The sequence below is a fragment of the Diorhabda carinulata genome, chromosome 2, assembly GCF_026250575.1.
Source record: "Diorhabda carinulata isolate Delta chromosome 2, icDioCari1.1, whole genome shotgun sequence".
In the NCBI taxonomy this organism is placed as follows: domain Eukaryota; kingdom Metazoa; phylum Arthropoda; class Insecta; order Coleoptera; family Chrysomelidae; genus Diorhabda; species Diorhabda carinulata.
The window spans coordinates 16,839,604-16,858,678 of NC_079461.1; the positions used below are offsets into that span (position 1 = coordinate 16,839,604).

Consider the following 19,075-nt stretch of genomic DNA (forward strand, 5'->3'; position numbering starts at 1 on the left):
TCTCATTGTTAGTAATATCATCTTTACAGTTATAAGATATCAGAATATTTAAGAATACTCCATGCGGAATAAATTTTTCATTTCAGTTTGGGAGACACAGCCTAATAGACGTTTCAAACAAAATTCTCACCAATCACACATCTCTTGAGACATCTCGTGACATAAAAAGAATATGGACATACTGCTATTGCTCAGATACGACAAAAATAATAACATAGACTAAAATGGACTCAAGTTATCCGTTGCCTTTTTTCATGGCTTCTCTATCTCTAGCGGTATGGATCAATGTTTGAATATCTTGTATACCCGTCCACTGCCTCACGTTCCGCAACCATGACATCCTCTTCCGTCCCAATCCTCTCTTACCTTCAATCTTGCCCTCGACTATCAGCTGAAGGAAGTGATATTTATTTCCTCGCATTATATGGCCAAGGTATGCAATCTTTCGTTTCTTCACGATGTTAAAGAGTTCACGGTCTTTATTGATACGCCTGAGAATATCCTCATTCCTCATTTTGGCAGTCCATGGTATCCTCAGGATTCTACGATATACCCACATTTCGAATGTCTCTAATTTGTTGATGGTTTTTACCTTAAGGGTCCAACCCTCCATCCCGTAAAGAAGCTCTGACCAAACGTAGCACCGCACAAGTCTCAGTCTAAGATCAAGATCAAAGTCTGTACATGTAAATACATTTTTAAATTTTATGAATGTACTTCGAGCTTGTTCAATTCGGCATTTTATTTCACCGTCCGATGACCATTCTTCATAGAGCCATGTTCCTAGATATTTAAATTTTTCTACCCGTTCTATAGGTTTTCCATTATATGTTACTCTAGATTTTCTAAACGTATTCGCTTCTCTAGTGATAATCATGAGTTTAGTTTTTTTGATGTTGATGTTTAATCCCTTGTTTTGGCTATGTCCGCCTACTATATTAATTAGTTGTTGTAGGTCATCTATATTATCTGTAATCAGCACTGTGTCATCGGCGTAACGTATGTTGTTGACCCAGACTCCATTGGCTTTGATCCCAATGTCTCTATCTTCAAGTGACTCTCGGAAAATGGCTTCAGAGTATATATTAAACAGGAGCGGCGATAATATACAACCTTGACGTACTCCTCTGCGAATCCGAACTTGCTCAGTTAGACCATGATTTACTTTGAATTGCGCTTTTTGGTGCCAATACAGATTTTCGATACAACGAATGTCTTTTTCGTCCAAATCCAATTTTTTGAGGAGCTGCATGAGTTTGTGATGTTGAACTTTATCGAAAGCTTTTTCGTAGTCTATGAAGCATAGACAAACATTTTTTCTTTGGTCATAGCAGTTCTGTACAAGGACCTGTGTTACGACTATTGCCTCTCTTGTACCCAACCCCTGTCTAAATCCAAATTGTGAGTCGCTTATATTATTATCACATTTTCTATATAATCTCTGATGTATTATTCTCAGGAATATTTTTAGGGAGTGGCTCATAAGGCTAATTAGCCTATGATCTTCACACTTTCTTGCGTTCGATTTTTTTGGGATAGGAATAAAAACTGAAGATAGCCACTGTTCAGGGTAATGACCTCATATATCTTGTTGAACAGCTTGTGAAGCACTCTAATGCCCCTTTCGTCCAGTAGTTTCAGTATTTCTGATGGTATTTCATCTAGACCATCTGCTTTATTGTTTTTAGCGACTAGTACACCCTTTTCTACCTCTTCTTTGGTAATAGAAGGTCCAGTTAGACATTCTTCTGCTTCGAGTTGTCTGGTCCGGTCTGGTCTATTGTCGTCAAAAAGTTTTTGTACATAGTCTTCCCATATCATGTATTTCTCATGATCTTCCATAACTATCTGGTTGTCCTGGTTGGTTATTATACCTAGACTTCGTTTTTTAAATATACCAACGGCTTCCTTTAATCTTTTATGGAGTTTGAAATCATCGTGTTTTCGTTGCAGTTGTTCTATTTCGTTGCACTCGTTTTTAAGCCATTCATTTTTTTTGCAACTCTAATTTTTTTTACCCGTTACCTTCCATTGATGAAATTCAATATTCCTTTTTTCTCATTCAACATAACTTTGCCATGAAACTTTGTCATATACCGATATAACTTGAGGTTATATTTCATTCTCTACTGCACTAAAAGTGAACGGGTTAATAATAATTTCATAATTGTTTATGTTTGCTATGGGAATTTTGTTTAATATTCGTGAATGATGAAATAAGTTATTAATAAAAATGACAAAATGTGTTGGAATGTTTGGTAGGAGCTGATCATTTCAAATAATGCCATGGTCTTATCTTGGTGGCAATTAACATGATTTTGGAATTTTTTTGTACCTAAAAGCAATATATTTGCTACAAAAACGTGTTCATCATTAGCATGAATTATATTTCTTATCCATCTTGAGCTTATAACTATATTATGGGTATCAAACCAGGTTTCTTCAAAATACACTATTCCATGAATGTTTGCATATATGGATTTGGGGTCTCGTATACACTGCGACGCAAAAAATCTCTCTTGCTACCATACTAAAGAACCCTGTGTTTACAGCTGACCCATCAATCCCACACCTTTTAAAAAGTCTAGAGTGTGGGATGGCTTTAATTTTCAGAGATCTTCGTCTTCTATTTCAAGCCCTCCCAGGTGTAGTGCTCTCAAGTTCCATAGTGTTCCAAGAGAATATGAATAGAGGTTTTGTCATCGGTGCAACAGAATCTTCATTATCTGCTAAATCTAGCAGCCATTGAGGTGACAGTACCCAGATGGAACTTCTATTATTATTCGTAGATTGTTCTTACTTATGTAGATATAATCTGTCTGTTATCCCAATAATTGATTTTATTCCCATCTACCTCCTTTTCTAGTGCCCTTTTCATTGTTTTGTAGCTGATACTACAGAAGGGTTCGGGTCCCATGAAGGGCTTGTCTGTCCCCGCTATAACAAACTTGTGTGTCCTGGGATCTTTATTTTTCTTGTTTATGCAACCCCAAACGAGTTTGCATTTTATGATATTGGAGCTTAGGTCTCTAATGACTTCTTGACTATCAAACAGGATGATGATCTCCTGTTTGCGATAATTCCTCTTTAGATTGAACTGATTGCATAGATTTCTGCTTGAAGAATGCTTCCCAGGCTTTCAGAGTGTTTGATTCTGTAAACAACATGATTCCATAATATCCATTTTGTTTTTTACGCAGTTTCTTCTTTCTTTGGTTGCATCGTCAACTTTTCGTTGTCAAACGTCAAGTTTTCGGTTACATGTCTTTCATTTCAGTGTACGATATAGCAGTATGTCTGCTCTTGATGCTGCTGTCTCAGTTTTATCCTTGCCGCTATATATCAGTATTTACTCCCCATATTTACTGTTTTCTTTGGTCTCCGAATTCAAGTCTTCTCATTTCAAGAATAATTTCTTGATCCTTCTTACTGAATGTTGTTACATTCCAACATCCCACTCTGAGTAAAATCGGTTTCCGTTTGCGTTTAGTCCTTGTTCCCTCTAGGTTGTTATCATGGGATTTGGTCAACTTCCGGGCTATGCCATTGGTTTTAGGAGGCAAAAATTGTAAAGGAAGAAAAACCGAATAAATCTCGATCACTTACAAGGTGGTATGAAAGCTAGTCTTCATCAACCATTGATGCAAACATAAGACCAAGTCCCAACGTACGATGAAGAAGATTGATCAGAGCATTTTTAGATCAATCTCTATGTTCCTGTTTTAGAAACATATTTCAAATAACTCTTCGTTAACTTGACTCTCAATGAATCCAAATAGTTATTAAAAATAAATACAAGACAAAAAATTTCGATTAAAAATGGAAATTGAACTGAAATTGATTTGAATACTACCCTACAAACCGCCATTGTTTAAAACCAAATTGATTATTTTATATATTATTTGATCTCAAGGCTCGTAAGTGTGAATGAACTTTAATTTCTCATCGGGTGTATTGAGAATACGTAACTATTGAAACTTACTAATTTTGTCTTATGTGGAAAGTCTTCTATACTTTTCATAGTCTTTCAACTAAGAATGAATACAATATAACGAGCTTCAACACTGCTACTGGTGATAATTATTATCAACATCTACATCTAGACTAATGATTTATCATCATTGTTATCATCATTATCATCATATAGCAGCTCGTCTCGTCCACTACTTTCTGAATCTAGACCATTTTGAATCCAGTTGGAGAATAGTGTTTCCAAATCGTTCGTCATCCCCAGTTTCTGTCTGCTTTATTCTTGGTACGTCTTTTTAGTTTTGATTCGATCTTTCGTTCAACTGATAGTGCCCCTATGGCCCACACAGGTCATAGTATATCATACTTGTAACAATTCTCCTAAATTCAAATTGTTAAAATTGCTAACAATCAGTTACAGCTGAGATTTATCGATAATTAACGCGAAAAATGTATTTTGGAAGTTGAACTGTATTTACCATTATTTTATGACCTTCAATTACAAATAATGAATATAATTAAACAGCAAATGTTAAGTGATTTGGCCACGAAGATCATTATATACATCAATAAATTTGAAGCGGCTTTTTTGATGGCTATTAAAAACTTGTTAATTGATGCTATTGTTGGAAACCATTTTGCTTATAATTATATTATCGTATCTACGACCAAAAAGGTGGAACTTGATAAAAAAGTACAAATTTGACGTTTTTACACCGTGGATTGGTATATTTCAAATCGTAGCTGAATCCTTATCTGCTAGCAAAGGAACCAATACCTGGGAATACCTGGAAAATATCAGAAAAATAAAAAGTATAAAGTTATCAAAAAACGTGTTCCAGGAATATACAAAGTTAAAATAGAAGAGAGATGAAATAGAGACAAATAAACTTGTGTAGAACCTTAACACTTCTGTGGAATTGGCTATATTCTTCTTTTTATTCACTGAAATCTTTTATGCTCTTTCTGGTGTCAAAGTATTTTATCCATTTCCTTCTTTGTCCGCTTCTTCTTCCTATATCTCTGCGTCTGCTTCTTATATCTTTTTACTTTTGTTGCTTTTCTTATTAGACTTTGTGCTTTTCTTCCTTTTTATCTATCCGTGCCTTTTCAAATATTCTTGTTTCTATCGGCTCCTGTTCAAGCTCTTTTATAATTTCTTCGTTTTCTCTTATATTTTCTTCAGCTATCTCATCTAATCTGCAACTGCTCTATTCTGTATCTTTTTGTTGATTACTCAAGCTCCACTTGTTTTATTTAAAGTATAGTATATAGAGATTTAGCTCTCTCAGATTATTTTTTGTTCCCAGACTTGAAAAAATGTCTTTTGTAAGATGAGGAGCGTTTGTACTTTGGTTCTGTTAGATCCATGCGTAATCTCGATTGTATAATATGGAATTATGGAATAGTAATCATGGAAACAATTGGTTTTGTTTCTTTGTTAGATAGGGAATTAACCTTCGTGCAGTAAAATATATTCCGAGCTTGATAACAAAAAAAGTGAAAATGTTAAATTAAAAAACAAAGACGAGAAATATTCTGTCTTAACGTATTAGTATTAACCACAACGGAAATCATTTCCATACAAATAATGGAATAAGAATCAACGACTCCTCTATAAAAATTGAATACGATTACCCTTTGTTGACCTAAATCAAGTAAAAATTGAAATGACACCTTTTTGCGTTTCGAATTATAATGTTAGTCATTCGTTCGTTTCGTAATAATGATCTTAGTTGCGTTTATTTGAATCGAAGTGTCTAATAATTTTGGATTAGTGCATAAAAAAGTAAGTAATTAGATGGTAGAGGGCGGACTGTTGATAACTCATTTACAATACCTATGACCTAATTTTCAGTCATCTAGTCCAATGTATCACTAATTCTTTCTCAATAAAATATAGTTTTTTAAAAAATACATTGAAAATTTGGACACAATTTCTGAAAATTGAACTATGTGATGACTTTTTCACGTAATTTCAACCCTTGTCTAGAAAAACACTTCACAGGATTTGAATGAGGGTTCTTTGGAAAGTTTCCGATGTTACCTAATTATAAATGATGTCTCTCTCCACAAAATAGGCCTTTGCTTATAGCAATTTTTCTTAGTGCTTAGGGAGGTTAACCAATTCAAAGATAAAGATGCGAAGCACATTGTTTTTCTTCAAATCTGGTCGCTTTTTCACAATTTGACCCTTAAACTTATCAAAAGATAGTCGATAATCATAATCTGATAACTATCCTGAAAAACGATCGCCATTTTCTTTTTTTGTGCGATGAGATTTTGCCATTTTTCTGAGCAATTTCTTGACTAGTTTTCCATTTCAATAGTATAAAGTGGTGAATAGAAGTTTAATCAACAGTTAAAAATTCGACGCTTAAACCGCTTCAATACGGTCTAAGAAGTGTCAATTCATTTGTGTTTTTGATCCAAAGTGAGCAGAATCTAATGACTATCTTAAAAATCGGTCGCCATTACCTTTTTGGCCAATGAGATTTTACCTTTTCCTGAGCAATTACGTCCTTTGCAATCCACTGCCTTGACTGGTTTTCCATTTCAATAGTATAGTGGTGAATAGAAGTTTCATCTACAGTTGAAAATCGACGCTTAAACCGCTTCAATGCGATCTAAGAAGTGTCAATTCGATTGCACTTTCAGTTCAAAGTAAGTAGAATCTAATGACCATCCTAAAAAGCGGTCGCCATTACCTTTTTGTACGATGAGATTTTGCTTTTCTGAGCAATTTCGTCCTTTGCAATCCACTGCCTTGACTGGTTTTCCATTTCGATAGTATAGGGGTGAATAGAAGTTACATCTACAGTTATAAATCAACGCTCAAACCGCTTCAATATCGTCTAAGAAGTGTCAATTCGATTCAATAAGTTCTGAGAAATATTAATTCGGATGTGCTTTTAGTCCAGTGAAGAGGAAGTTACATTCTTCTGTGTCATTAGAAATAACAATATATTGTTTTTATGAAAAAGAAATAATTTCTCCTTATTATACATTTGGTTGATCTAAATTTTACTTCCTTCATTTTCAGAACACAGAAAATATGACTGAAGAGATAGATAGAATTGCTCAAATTTTCAATGGTAGTGTAATTTTTCTAACTGGTGCTACGGGATTAGTTGGGAAATCTCTCATAGAAAAATTATTAAGATTAACTGAAGTCAAGAAAATCTATATTCTAATAAGGAGCAAAAAAGGAAAGAGTCCTACTGAACGAATCAAGGATCTATTCAACAATCCCGTAAGTATCCAAGGTTAATGAGGAATGTTTCTTGGTATAATTATTTTTCTTTTTCATAATAGAACTCAAATTTTATTTTTTCAATTAACCTTCATTTTGTAGCCAAAGTTAAATACTTTCTAAGAAAATTTGACGGGTTTTCTCAAATTTGAAAACTCTTGACATGTTAGTTACTAAGATATCAAATTTCCGTTTATTTATCGGAACTAGTAGAACTCAAACATCATTAATTCTGATTTCATCAATTCCAACAATATTTGTTGGTGATAAATAATTATTTGAAAATTTCTTTGGAAATATTTGCATTAATAATGAGTGTAGGTATGAAAAAAAAACGCTCCACTATTCATGATTTAACTGCTTTTCACAATAATCTTCTGAATCCGGAATAAAATGTATTGTCTAAATATTTTTTCGTATTTTTAAGACCAATACCATTCAAAATATTATAGTGCGAGGGCTCGGCTGTGCATTTACTACATTTCCTATTCACTCATATTGAAAAATCTTTAATTCTTATATATTGTAGTGTAGTCTTCATTAAGGTTGACACGTTTTTTTCATTGATGTTGTTTAAGTTATATATACAGCCAGTATTCACAAGAGACCAACTCTGGAGTATACGGCGGCTGATCAACTAATTCGAGTCCTTTTTGAGCCTTTGCGATTGTTCCAGGGGCGGAAAAGTTGGAGAAAATTCAATTAACTACAACTCTTTTGGGTTGAGTTCTTCGCTGGGATGCATAGTTTTACCGAAAAATCAGAAAAACTGGATTTTAAAAATATTTGCGCTCGCTAGCGGCGAAAATATGTGTTATTTCGAAAAAAGTTTTTGACAAAAGTTGTCGGGAATTTTGAATACTATAGCTTTGCTATCCACCATTTTCCCCGGAAAAGCAAAGTTGTGCAGAAAATGCAAGAAATGAGTTTGAAAATTTTCTGCATACCCTCTAGCGGCTTAACTATGCAATGTACGATAAAATTTTCAATAGAAAAATTGGAGAAAATTTTCCACTCGTTTGGGTTCAATTTGTTGCTCGGACGCATAATTTTCTCGCAAAACAAGGAAATATGTGCAAAAACAGCGATTTTTGGTATATGTCAATATCTACGCCCCTCCCATCCCAATTTCGAGACTGTGGTAACTCGAATTTGGTTTCCGACGGCCAAAATACATCGGAATTGATTAGTCACGTTGCTGTGGTGAAAATTTTCCTGTCTTCACTTAAGAATTCTGTTGTCATAGCCTACAATTGTTCTTTTTAATGTTCATGGTCTCATCAAGTTGTTGTTTTTGGAACGCGACAAAAGGGCTTCAATCTAATGAATAACGTCGATGCAGCTATCATTTCATACTACCATGATCCTCGATGAATAATACCTAGACCACCATAACTAACCACGTCCACTTTATTCATTGGCTGTCTATAAATATTGCATGTGGATAAACTTCAAAACCTTTAAAGTCTTCACACCATTTCTATACTATTCGTAGCTATTATGACCTTTTGTTAATTTCGTCTGGTTGATACTTTGATTTCAAAATCTCTGTAAAGTTGCGATATTCTACATGAGTTCAGTAAAAAGGACACGTACCTACTATTTGAATAGTCCCCGTATTCCAACTGCGACTGGAATTATTTTGAACTGGAGTTATTTTAGTGTGAAAAAGTTATTACATAAAACATGTTTTTTATCGTTTAATAGATCTAAATTTTCAATTCATTCAAATTAAGAAACGAATTAACAAAAAATTCGCTGAATGTTATAATTTTCTGCTCGATTCAATAAGGAACCGTTACTTTCAATTTCAGTTATTCCATAAATTATTGAATAAAAAACCAGAAGCAATTGAGAAATGTATACCGATCAGAGGAGATGTTTCACTACCGATGCTAGGGATTAGTGAAGTTGATAGACAAAAGATAATTGAAGAAGCCGATTTTATCATTCACAGCGCTGCTACAGTCAGATTTGACGACAGCTTAAAATATGCCGTGACTGTCAATACAAGAGGAACGAAGTTCGTGCTAGAACTAGCTGAAGAATGTAAAAAATTAAAGGTGATAAAAATAACATTTTTTGTGAAATAATTAGAGATGTTCTGATTATCGTATGGAAGAAATTGTTTTTAATTGTTTTTTTCCTCGTAGTTGTTTGTTCATGTTTCCACTGCATACGCGTTTCCAAATAACACTGATGGAATCACATACGAGAAAGAATATCCTCCACCAGCTGATCCGCATGAAGTATTAAGCAGTATTAATTGGTTGAATGATGATATTCTAAATGAAGATTTAACCAAAAGGTGAATAGTATAAAATTAATAATATCAAGCGGTCTATCATACGTTATTTCCATTCTTAAAATATTTTTGATACGAGCTGATAATCAAATATAGTCATTGAGAGAAATGACTTTAGATTTAGTTCCTTCAATATTCACAGTCAGTGAATAACAATGAATATTCATAATTTCGTAATCTAACGATATTTATTACAGATTTCATCGTCCGAATTTAACATAAAACTCCCTCAAAATAATGTAATTGTTTATTAGGAATATTATTAGTATATATATGATATATATGAAAATGTGAGGAATAATAAATTATCGGAGAAAATAAGAGCAGATAGGGAATGAAGGAATATGTGAAGAATTATCACGAGTTTCAAGTAAACAAAGCTAAGGCAGGGCATAAAGAAAGATAACACGACACGATAGACACGATAAGTTAATTTGTCGAAAAAAACAGTGACATATCACTCAATAAGTCATGTGATTAACTAAAAAAAATTTTTTTTGCCAAATATCGACTTTATCCATCAACCTTCAAGAATTTGTCTTTTATCTCAAAATAGGCTTCAGTTTTAGCAATTGCTTCTTCTTCTTCTTATTTGTTCAATTTATCTATCGTTGCCATCGACTTGTGAATCGGTGCATTGACTTGGTGAAAAAGTGGACGTATTAGGCCGTTTATCCTTGATTTTTGCACTCAAACAATCTACAAACTCTATGTGGTATTCACCATTGATTGCCTCTCCCTTTTGGAAATAGTATATGAACAATATTCCAAGCGCATCCCAAAATACTAAAGTCATAACTTTCCGTGTTAATTGTTGGGCCTTTTGATGCTTCAGACGTGATTCACTGACTGAAATCCATTCAGATGCTGATCGTTTTGATTCTGAAGTCAACTGAAAGATCCATGTTTCATCCATTATCACATTTTAATTTAAAAAAAAAAACAAATGGCTCTTTTCAATGGAGCAGAGTCAGGGCAACACATCAAAAAGCAATCCAATTTTGAATCTAAAATAACAAAAGTAGCTACTTAAATGACTGTCACTTTTTACTCTCTCTTCGAAAAGCCATGAAATGTTGCACACAGAAGTTGATACTTCATAAGTATCCAATGGATTTGACAATGTCAGCGCCATCTGTGTGAGCTAAGAAAATTTGCACACATGATATCAGTGAGTCACAAGAAAGCACAAACATTTGTGGAGAAGTTTTCAACAATCTCATATCAACGTACGGTTTAATAGAATGAATAAAAACAGACCAAGAAACGGAAAATATAAGAATGAAGTCATTAGAATGTTGTAGAACTATCAAAACTAAAACATAATTTTTCTACTGCTTATTATCACAAATCAATAGGGAGCTGTGGAAAATTTCACTGGCGACACCCAAAACATATCATGGTAGAAAACTTAACAAGAACGTCATAATTTTGAAATGAGTTTTAACGAATTAAATATAGTATAGGTAGTATAGATAGATAGATAGTATTGAGTATAGACTACGCCCATGATCGGTAAAAGAGTTTTTCAGGTAATTAGGAAAAATATGAGTAAAAAAGAATCCTCATACCAGTTAATTGTAAGATGGATTCAGTTCTATTGAAAAAAGAGTTAAGAACTAAGTTTGATGTTCTATACCGAGAAACAAAAATAATATGTATAAGCTTCAAAATTTTGTCCCGAAATAATGAAAAAAGGCAAATCGATTGTATGTTTTAAAAAATTCTAGCGTTTATAAAGTGCAGAAAACAATTCAGTGAATAAACAAGACAGTGTTAGTAACGAAAAATTATTTAGGATAATTTTTCTCCTCCAACAAGGGGCTGGCTGATTATTGAACCAGAGAGACGTAAAAAAATTAATAAGTAACATACACACAGTTCAGTTTTATGGAAAAGGTGTTCATATTTTCATAGACCATATTCAGCATACTGTATCTGAATACCTGGACACGGTAAGACTTTTCATTTTGGAGTATCAATCTACCTGCATACGTGTAAATACGAGCTAAATAAACAGTGTGCAAAATGGAAAACAAGATTTTTTCTCTGTATAAGTTGTCGTATGTGAAAAAACCTTATATATCACGTGAATTGTACTACCTCGGGCCTGTTTCACGAAGTAACAGGTTACATATTCACTGCAGTTACTTTTTTACACTTGTAACTACGATTCTACAAGTACAGGCGCTTCAGGAATGTTTTTAACAAGGGCAAAATAATGTCACAACTGTAACTTATTTTTCACAGAGTTACAGTTGTAACTTCTAAAGTTACAAGTGTGAAAAAAAGATACAAGTGTAAATTAATTGTTGACGCTCAATATACAAAGGTCTCCACTCCTCAGATTTTGTGAATAGAGCTTCCACACCATCATAAATAAGAACAAAGGTTGAACAATATTTAAAATGTCGTTTAGAAAACAAGGAAAGTTGACTTTTTTGAAGGAAATTTACGATTCCAAACACATTTTATTCGAGGCTTTCTCAGATAAATTAACGAAAGAAGATAAAGTGCGAGAATGGAAACAACAACATTACCAATGTCATTCGGCCAATCAACAACTTCAGGGAATTTATTATCGTTAACAGCTTGTACAACTTGGCGCAACAACCTGCAAAGACTCGCTTTTGATATGCCATGCATATCAGTAATCCCGTGGTACTGAAAGTCATTCCCCAACCAGTGAAGAACTGTACAAAGGACAAATCTTTCAGGCAGTGCCTCACTTCTTGTGATTGAACGTTGCAGTCTGTGGCCAATATCTCCAAGGAGTGATTCCATTTTGATAGAAGTCATTAGAAATCTCTAATTAAATTCATATCTACTAACGAAATCCACATTTGTTCTTACTCTGAATGTTCTACGTCTTCTTCTCCAGGATATTTGACGCTTCCATATAATTTAACAAATTCCTCATCAGAAGATTCCCACATTTTGAACAAAAGAATCAGTAATGCAAAAAAGGGAGAGAAATTGAAATAATTATGAGAATTATCAAAACTTCTTGGCATAGGTTAAAAAAAGTAACAATGTTACAAGTGTAAATATGTAACTTTTGAAAACTACAATTTTCACTATAGTGAATATGTGAAAATCGACTGGTGAATCTATGAAATTGTACTAGTAACTACAAGACTTGTAGCTTTGTGTTTGTGAAACGCCTGTAACTCAAAATGATACAAGTGTAAGGTAAAATTGTAAATCTACACCAGTGAATATGTAACTTGTGACTTTCGTGATTTCAAGATTCTTATTTCAGTAGTAGGATGTAAAAAATTGATATCTCGAGTGATCTAGAGACAAGTCAATGACTAAACGAGTACTCATTTATATACTTGTGTTTCAATAAAAAAGTTAATATTTTTCCTGTTTTTCAGGCTTTTGGGAAATATTCCAAATACTTATACATTCTCAAAAGGACTCTCAGAAGCTTTAGTTTATGAAAAAGTTGGGAAAATTCCTCTCATAATTTGCAGACCAGCTATAAGTAAGTGGGTATATACAAAATGAAATCTCATTTCAGAAAAAAAGGGTTAAACCAATCCATTACTGATCTTCATGCCTGTTGATTAACAAGCATTTTGATATTTTGAATACAAACATCTTGACAATATACTATAAACCGCTGATCACAATTTATAGCGTGAAAAATCATAAGAAAATTGAGAAAAGATATTTTTTTAACATTAACCATATCATCCTCTGTTATAATTTTTGTTGGTTGGGTGTATGATGCTGGATGTTCTCTTTGATTACCGATTGTGAGTTCTCACTACAAACTGAGATATCAATTGAGTAAATCTATTTGCAATTATACTTTTGATATCACTTTTTATTCTGCCTTTGGGGTAGACTATAGGACTGGCCCAACTTATCAATTAACCAACTTTACTAGACTTTTAGACCTATTTTTTAACAAAAGATCCTGATCTGTACAACGTGGCCGAGCGTGCACCTCTGGGTGCATCAGATCACAAACATATAAACCCCTTCAAACTAAATTTGTGTGAATGAACAACTTTTTGTATGTAGAAAGCAAGCACAAGGGGATAAAACTTAATTACACTAGGCTAGATGGAAATACCTGTGGTTATTGATCTTGAACTGTTATAGGTTATTGTGTTTGGGAAAGACGTGCCTTGGTAACTGATTTCATAAGTTCACACTTCTCCAAAGGAAAAAGTCTCTATAAATTGCCTGGTTATCTGGTATTCATGAGTTGAATCATCCTCTCGAGTAGGTCTTCCAACAACTGCTCTAGAATTATGCTGGAAAACTTCTTAAATAAAATGCCTTTGTAGTATTGGTGAAAAAGAGTCAGGTCAGCGACCTTTTTCCTATGATTTAATCTAACCAAGATCAATTCTTGATTGCCGATAAGTCGAAACGCTCTGTATTGAGTCGAACATCCTCATGGTATGCTGGTAGTCGAGATCTAAATATAAGAACAATATTCAAAGACCTAGCTGCATCCAGAATGTTTATTGTCGTTGATTTGACCAACGACACCAGTTTTGGCTAAACTCTAGATTGAGCTTGCAGATTGGTCGAATAGATTGTTGCTGTACTGGATAAAGAGAGTAGGTTAGGATGAATACCTGAAGAACACCAAAGTGTGAATACTTCATCACCTGAAGTACCTTGGCTTATCAGCTGTGAATTTACGAAGTTTATTCAACTTATCTTCGGTTATATAAACGTCCACGGTTGGATACATAACCTAAATGGTTTAATAAATATTCAACATATTCATTTAAGAATTATTCACTAATAGTTTTACGTTTCTGCAATTGGTTATTTTTTCCTCTTATTCTTTGATATTTTCCTTTGAAAGTTCGCTGACAAAAATCATACATTATATTGAAAAATGAGAATTCTCTGTAATTTTCCATTGATACATACGTAAAGATTGGAAGTTTATCCAAAGAAGTTGGTTCAACTCCAAAAAACGTAATATTTTTGAATCTATTTCAAAACACAAAAAAATTCATTTATGATGTAATATTAGTTTCTTCAAATGTTAACTGTTTAGTTATTTTTCAAGATTTTTTATGTTTAATTAATTTTCTTCATGTGTTCCCCCAGAAGTACCTACCTGAATTAAAGTTCTTTTCAAATAGTTGACCTTATTGGATTATATGAATCGGATCGGTTGGTCTATGACTAAATGAACGAAAATTGCATGACACAATATAATCAGTTAGACTGTTTTACTGTAATATAATTTAAAAGAAAAAGAATTCACTTGTTCCGGTGTGAAAACACGTTATCTTACATAATCGTAATTATCTCTGAATAAATGTTTGATTGTCTCCTCATTTTCAATACTAATTATTTTAAAAGAATGTAAGCGAAATTTATAGTTAACTTGACATACTTAATGTTTTTTATGTTTAAAGCTCTTCTAATAGAAACCGAAGGTTATGTTTACATGTGGAACATTATTACATGCCAATTGTAAGTGTCTATTGTGAGAAAATCGCGATCATAAAGCATGACCTGACGCATTTCCTTTTCTTTATTCACAATGTTGAAAAGTAGATTGAAATTAATGCATAGCAATTAGTGAATATCAACAAAAATCTTAATTTATAACAGTATCAATAATTTCATTTAAATTTCCTTAATTTCTTGGACCCCTTATATATGTTTATTCTTCCAAATGTTCTTGATTTTAGGTCTCTTCTGTTCAAAGATTGAATAATTTTTTAAAATAAATATAAAATTGACATTTTCTTGTTGGTTTCGCAGTAGACAAATGATTATTTGGCATCTTGGTAATAAATCAATCATCTTTTTCTGTCTAATAAAACGATGCACATGGGCTTTTTGAGCTATCAAAATTTGCTTATGATTAACTTCCGTCGAGGAAACAAGTTTCAGGGGTGTCATGAGTTTTATTCTCCTTGACTATCCGGGGAAATCATCATGGTCTACATTTTAAAACTGAAGCGCTTTTCGCATAGTTCATTAAGAATTTTGGGTATCCAAAGTAAGCAATTTCAATGTCGTAAACCAATTCATCAGAAATCTGCATCGTTCACTCTTTTCTTGACTGAATTTCTCATAAAATTTTGTCTCTAAACTTTCCAGATGATTTTTCACTTGATTCAACACGCGGTGGAATTTTAAATTGAGGTTCACATCAGAAAGAAGCGTTTCAAATAACACGTTATTCCTTCTGCTTGTCTCATAGAAACTGCCATTGCAGTACTAATAGAGACAAAAATCAAACTTACATTGTGGATATACCTTCTATCTTGTTATTTCTTATTTTCCATGTATATTTGACAAATCCGACATAACTGATCGAATTGCAAGTGGATGGAGTTAATTATCAAGTGAAATTTTCATTACGGATGTTTGCGAAATATCAAGTTCCTTGGATATTTGTTTAGTACTCAAGTGTGGATCGTCTTCTAACAGGACAAAAACATCTGAATATTTGTTTACAGTTCGTCCTGTTTTGAATAAATATTCCACTTAACCAGCTTCGTCAAACTTTTTTACTAATTTACTAACATTAAACTTTGTTATAGGATTTCGGTTAGGATATAAATTATTAACGTTTTTTATTAACTTCGATACATAAAACTCACTCTGTATAATATTGGTATCGATAATTATACACGATATAAACAGAAAAAACAAGTCATTTTAGAAAGTACCACCCAATTGTAAATTTATTTTCAGTTATACCTGCATTCAAAGATCCTGTACCTGGTTGGACTAATAACCTGCAGGGGCCATCTGGTTTGTTCGTAGGGGCAGGAAAAGGAGTTATCAGAACCGTTTATATGGATACTTCTTGTTACGCTAATTTCTCTCCAATCGATTGTACTGTCAGTGCCATTATGGTGTTTTCTTGGTATCATCTAACAACAAAGTGAGTTTTAGTTTTATCTTAATAACTAAGTTCATTGAAAATTGATACATTTAAATGTTTTTTTTTCAACTTTAGCCATCCACGTGATGAAATACTAGATTTTTTTGACTTCAGACTCTGAAGTTTCATTTGTTGCTTGGCTTCTTATCTATTATTGATTGTATTCATGCTTGTTTGCACGAATATGTCGATTGGAAGATAGTCAGTACTCCAAATGTCAACTTCTTCACCTCACTTAAGCATCCCTGAAGACTCGCGGTATTTCTTTCAGAGGTGTCGACTTATGAAGCGTTACGTACATACGTTTCTGGACCTCCAAGTGTTCTAACTTGTTTTTCCCTGCTACAAATGTTCTACTCTATGAAGATTTACTTTTTAAATCGATCAATTGGAATTCTAGTGATCCAGTTCAAATTCTAATTATCTCAAATGTATCAGCAAATTCTTGTTTCTTCACATTTTTGCTGAAGTAATTTGTGCTAACAGTTGCACTGGATATTGCTTCAAAAATTGGAAATGAATCAATTTAATCTTCTGAATATCTTCTGCAAAAAGAATCAAATTTCCTTGCTATAGATTTATGATGTGATATTCACTTTCTGGTTGATTAATGCATTTTCCATTTAAGAATATGTCTATTCCAATCAAGCACAAAGCAAAGCGTTCCAACACCTTAGCTTTGGAGAGCCAATATACTTAATTATTGAAAAGGAGGGTGGAATTTAGATCATCAAATTCATAAAATGAATCATTGTTGCCCCTTAATTTTTTTCTGTCATTTCTGACTACATCAAGTTCTTCTTTTGGACTATGGGAAGACATATGTCTGACAAAGACATGTAACATTCAGGATGTAGTGAGATGGAGGAGAAATAATCTGCGAAGGGAATGGAAAAACCATGTGGATAGAATGTCACATGACAGATTGCAAAGGAAGAAAAACCAAATACATCTCGACTACCAGGAAGACTACCTTCAAGATGGTATGAAAGCTAGTCTTCATCAACTATTGATGCAAACACAGGATTAAATCCTAACGTAAGATGAAGAAGAAGAAGACTCATAGATAGCAAGTGATAAGGCAAAAGAAAGTTGATTTGATTTTTTCAAGTTTTCTGGTTTGTTTTTAAAATCACAAAATAGATTTTTGAATCTAAATTCGATTAATTACTACAGAATAAGTATAGGCTTGTTGAGAATTTGAAAATGCTCTGATATAGAAGGTGACTAAGGGAAGGCCTACATTTAATGTGAGGTTTTCAGCTCACAACTCTTACATTTCTTATAAGAGCCGCTTTAACTATCTTGAAATACATATCAATTTCCTAGTTTGAATATTAAAATTTGTTTTTAAAGTTTGAACTTTAGAGTATTTTTTCATCACAGGATGATTTAATTACTTTTTAATTAGGATTTTATAATTTATTTAACGTTTAAATATTTCTAGCAATCCAAATTACATATACAACCTTTGTATACCGCAAAAGGATCTACAAATTAGTTGGGAGGAGATATTTGCAACAGCCAAAGACGTTATACATAATGACTGTCCATTCAATCTCATGTTATGGTATCCAGAAGGGACTATAACGAAAAGTAGACTTTATAATAAAATTAACACTATCCTATTTCAACTATTACCAGCTCTAATTCTAGATTTAATCCTTCTGATTGCAGGACAAAAACCTCAGTAAGTATTTTTCGATATTGCGACATACGAAAAGGATTTTTACAAAATTTATCAATGAAAAATGGATTTTTCAATTGAATTCCATAATTATACTTCAAAATTTTAGTTTGAATCGTATAAAAATATTAATTGTTATTGTATACTGTTTCGCAAAACTGAATTATCCTCTTGTTTTCCAGAAATATTTACCCCTTTTCGAGCTTCAGGGAATCGGGCTTCCAATTTTCATTACCTTTTCATCCCTTTTCCATTCTTTCAGGTCCTTTGCTACTTCAATCATGTATTGTATTATTTTCTCTTGACTTGCTCTTTCCTGACCTATTTGTTGTAGTCATCAAGTTTTTCTGGGTTTCCATTTCGTTTTTTTCTTTTATCTGCTTGCTCCTTTCACTCTTCTTATTAAGCTTCAGTTTAAACATCTTTTAACTATCAGTTCCTTTTTAAGCTTCTCTAAAATCACCTCATTTCCTATCCATCCTTATATTTGTTGTTACTATTCTGTATCTTTTCTATTTGTTCCCGTTTTCCCAGATTCCCAGATGTTCGAAATCAGTCACTCTATCTATTCTTTGTTCTTTTATTATTGAATTTTTTCCATGCTCTCATTTTTGATTTACTTTATCTTTATCCATATCTACTTTTTCTTTAATTTTCTTTATTGTATCTGCTACGATTTCTATATCGTCTACATATACTAAAAATAATTGAATTGAAATATAATTTTAACAGTAGATGAATATGATTATAAAAGATCTTTTATCGCCCATTGAAGGCTAGATATCTTCGGTATCTGATTATTTATTATCAGAAATGTTCTATTTAGAATTACCATCTCTTAAAATGATTATATTTTCATCGCTCACTTCTTGATGGTTCTGTAATTTGGTAGGAAAGCAAAAAATCAAGCATTATTCATATTTTTAGATGCTTCATATGATTTTGAACTGACATAGATCAGATCAATTGGAT

At 32.9% G+C, this 19,075-nt stretch overlaps 1 protein-coding gene across 4 annotated transcripts in view; it reads left to right on the forward strand.

Annotated features, from left to right (window-relative positions):
* Positions 1 to 19,075, forward strand: part of LOC130903980 (putative fatty acyl-CoA reductase CG5065) — a 34,251-nt gene that overhangs the window by 10,918 nt on the left and 4,258 nt on the right. For 2 of the 4 annotated variants that reach the window (XM_057816450.1, XM_057816449.1), the window contains exons 2-7: positions 7,013 to 7,222; positions 9,037 to 9,285; positions 9,376 to 9,530; positions 12,908 to 13,017; positions 16,224 to 16,416; positions 17,864 to 18,106. In XM_057816450.1, coding sequence (XP_057672433.1) covers positions 7,025 to 7,222; positions 9,037 to 9,285; positions 9,376 to 9,530; positions 12,908 to 13,017; positions 16,224 to 16,416; positions 17,864 to 18,106 — 1,148 coding nt within the window. In that variant the 5' untranslated portion in view covers positions 7,013 to 7,024. Of the gene's footprint in view, positions 1 to 263; positions 276 to 5,550; positions 5,759 to 7,012; positions 7,223 to 9,036; positions 9,286 to 9,375; positions 9,531 to 12,907; positions 13,018 to 16,223; positions 16,417 to 17,863; positions 18,107 to 19,075 lie in introns of those variants that run through there. The other 2 variants (XM_057816451.1, XM_057816448.1) reach the window with 2 other exon arrangements.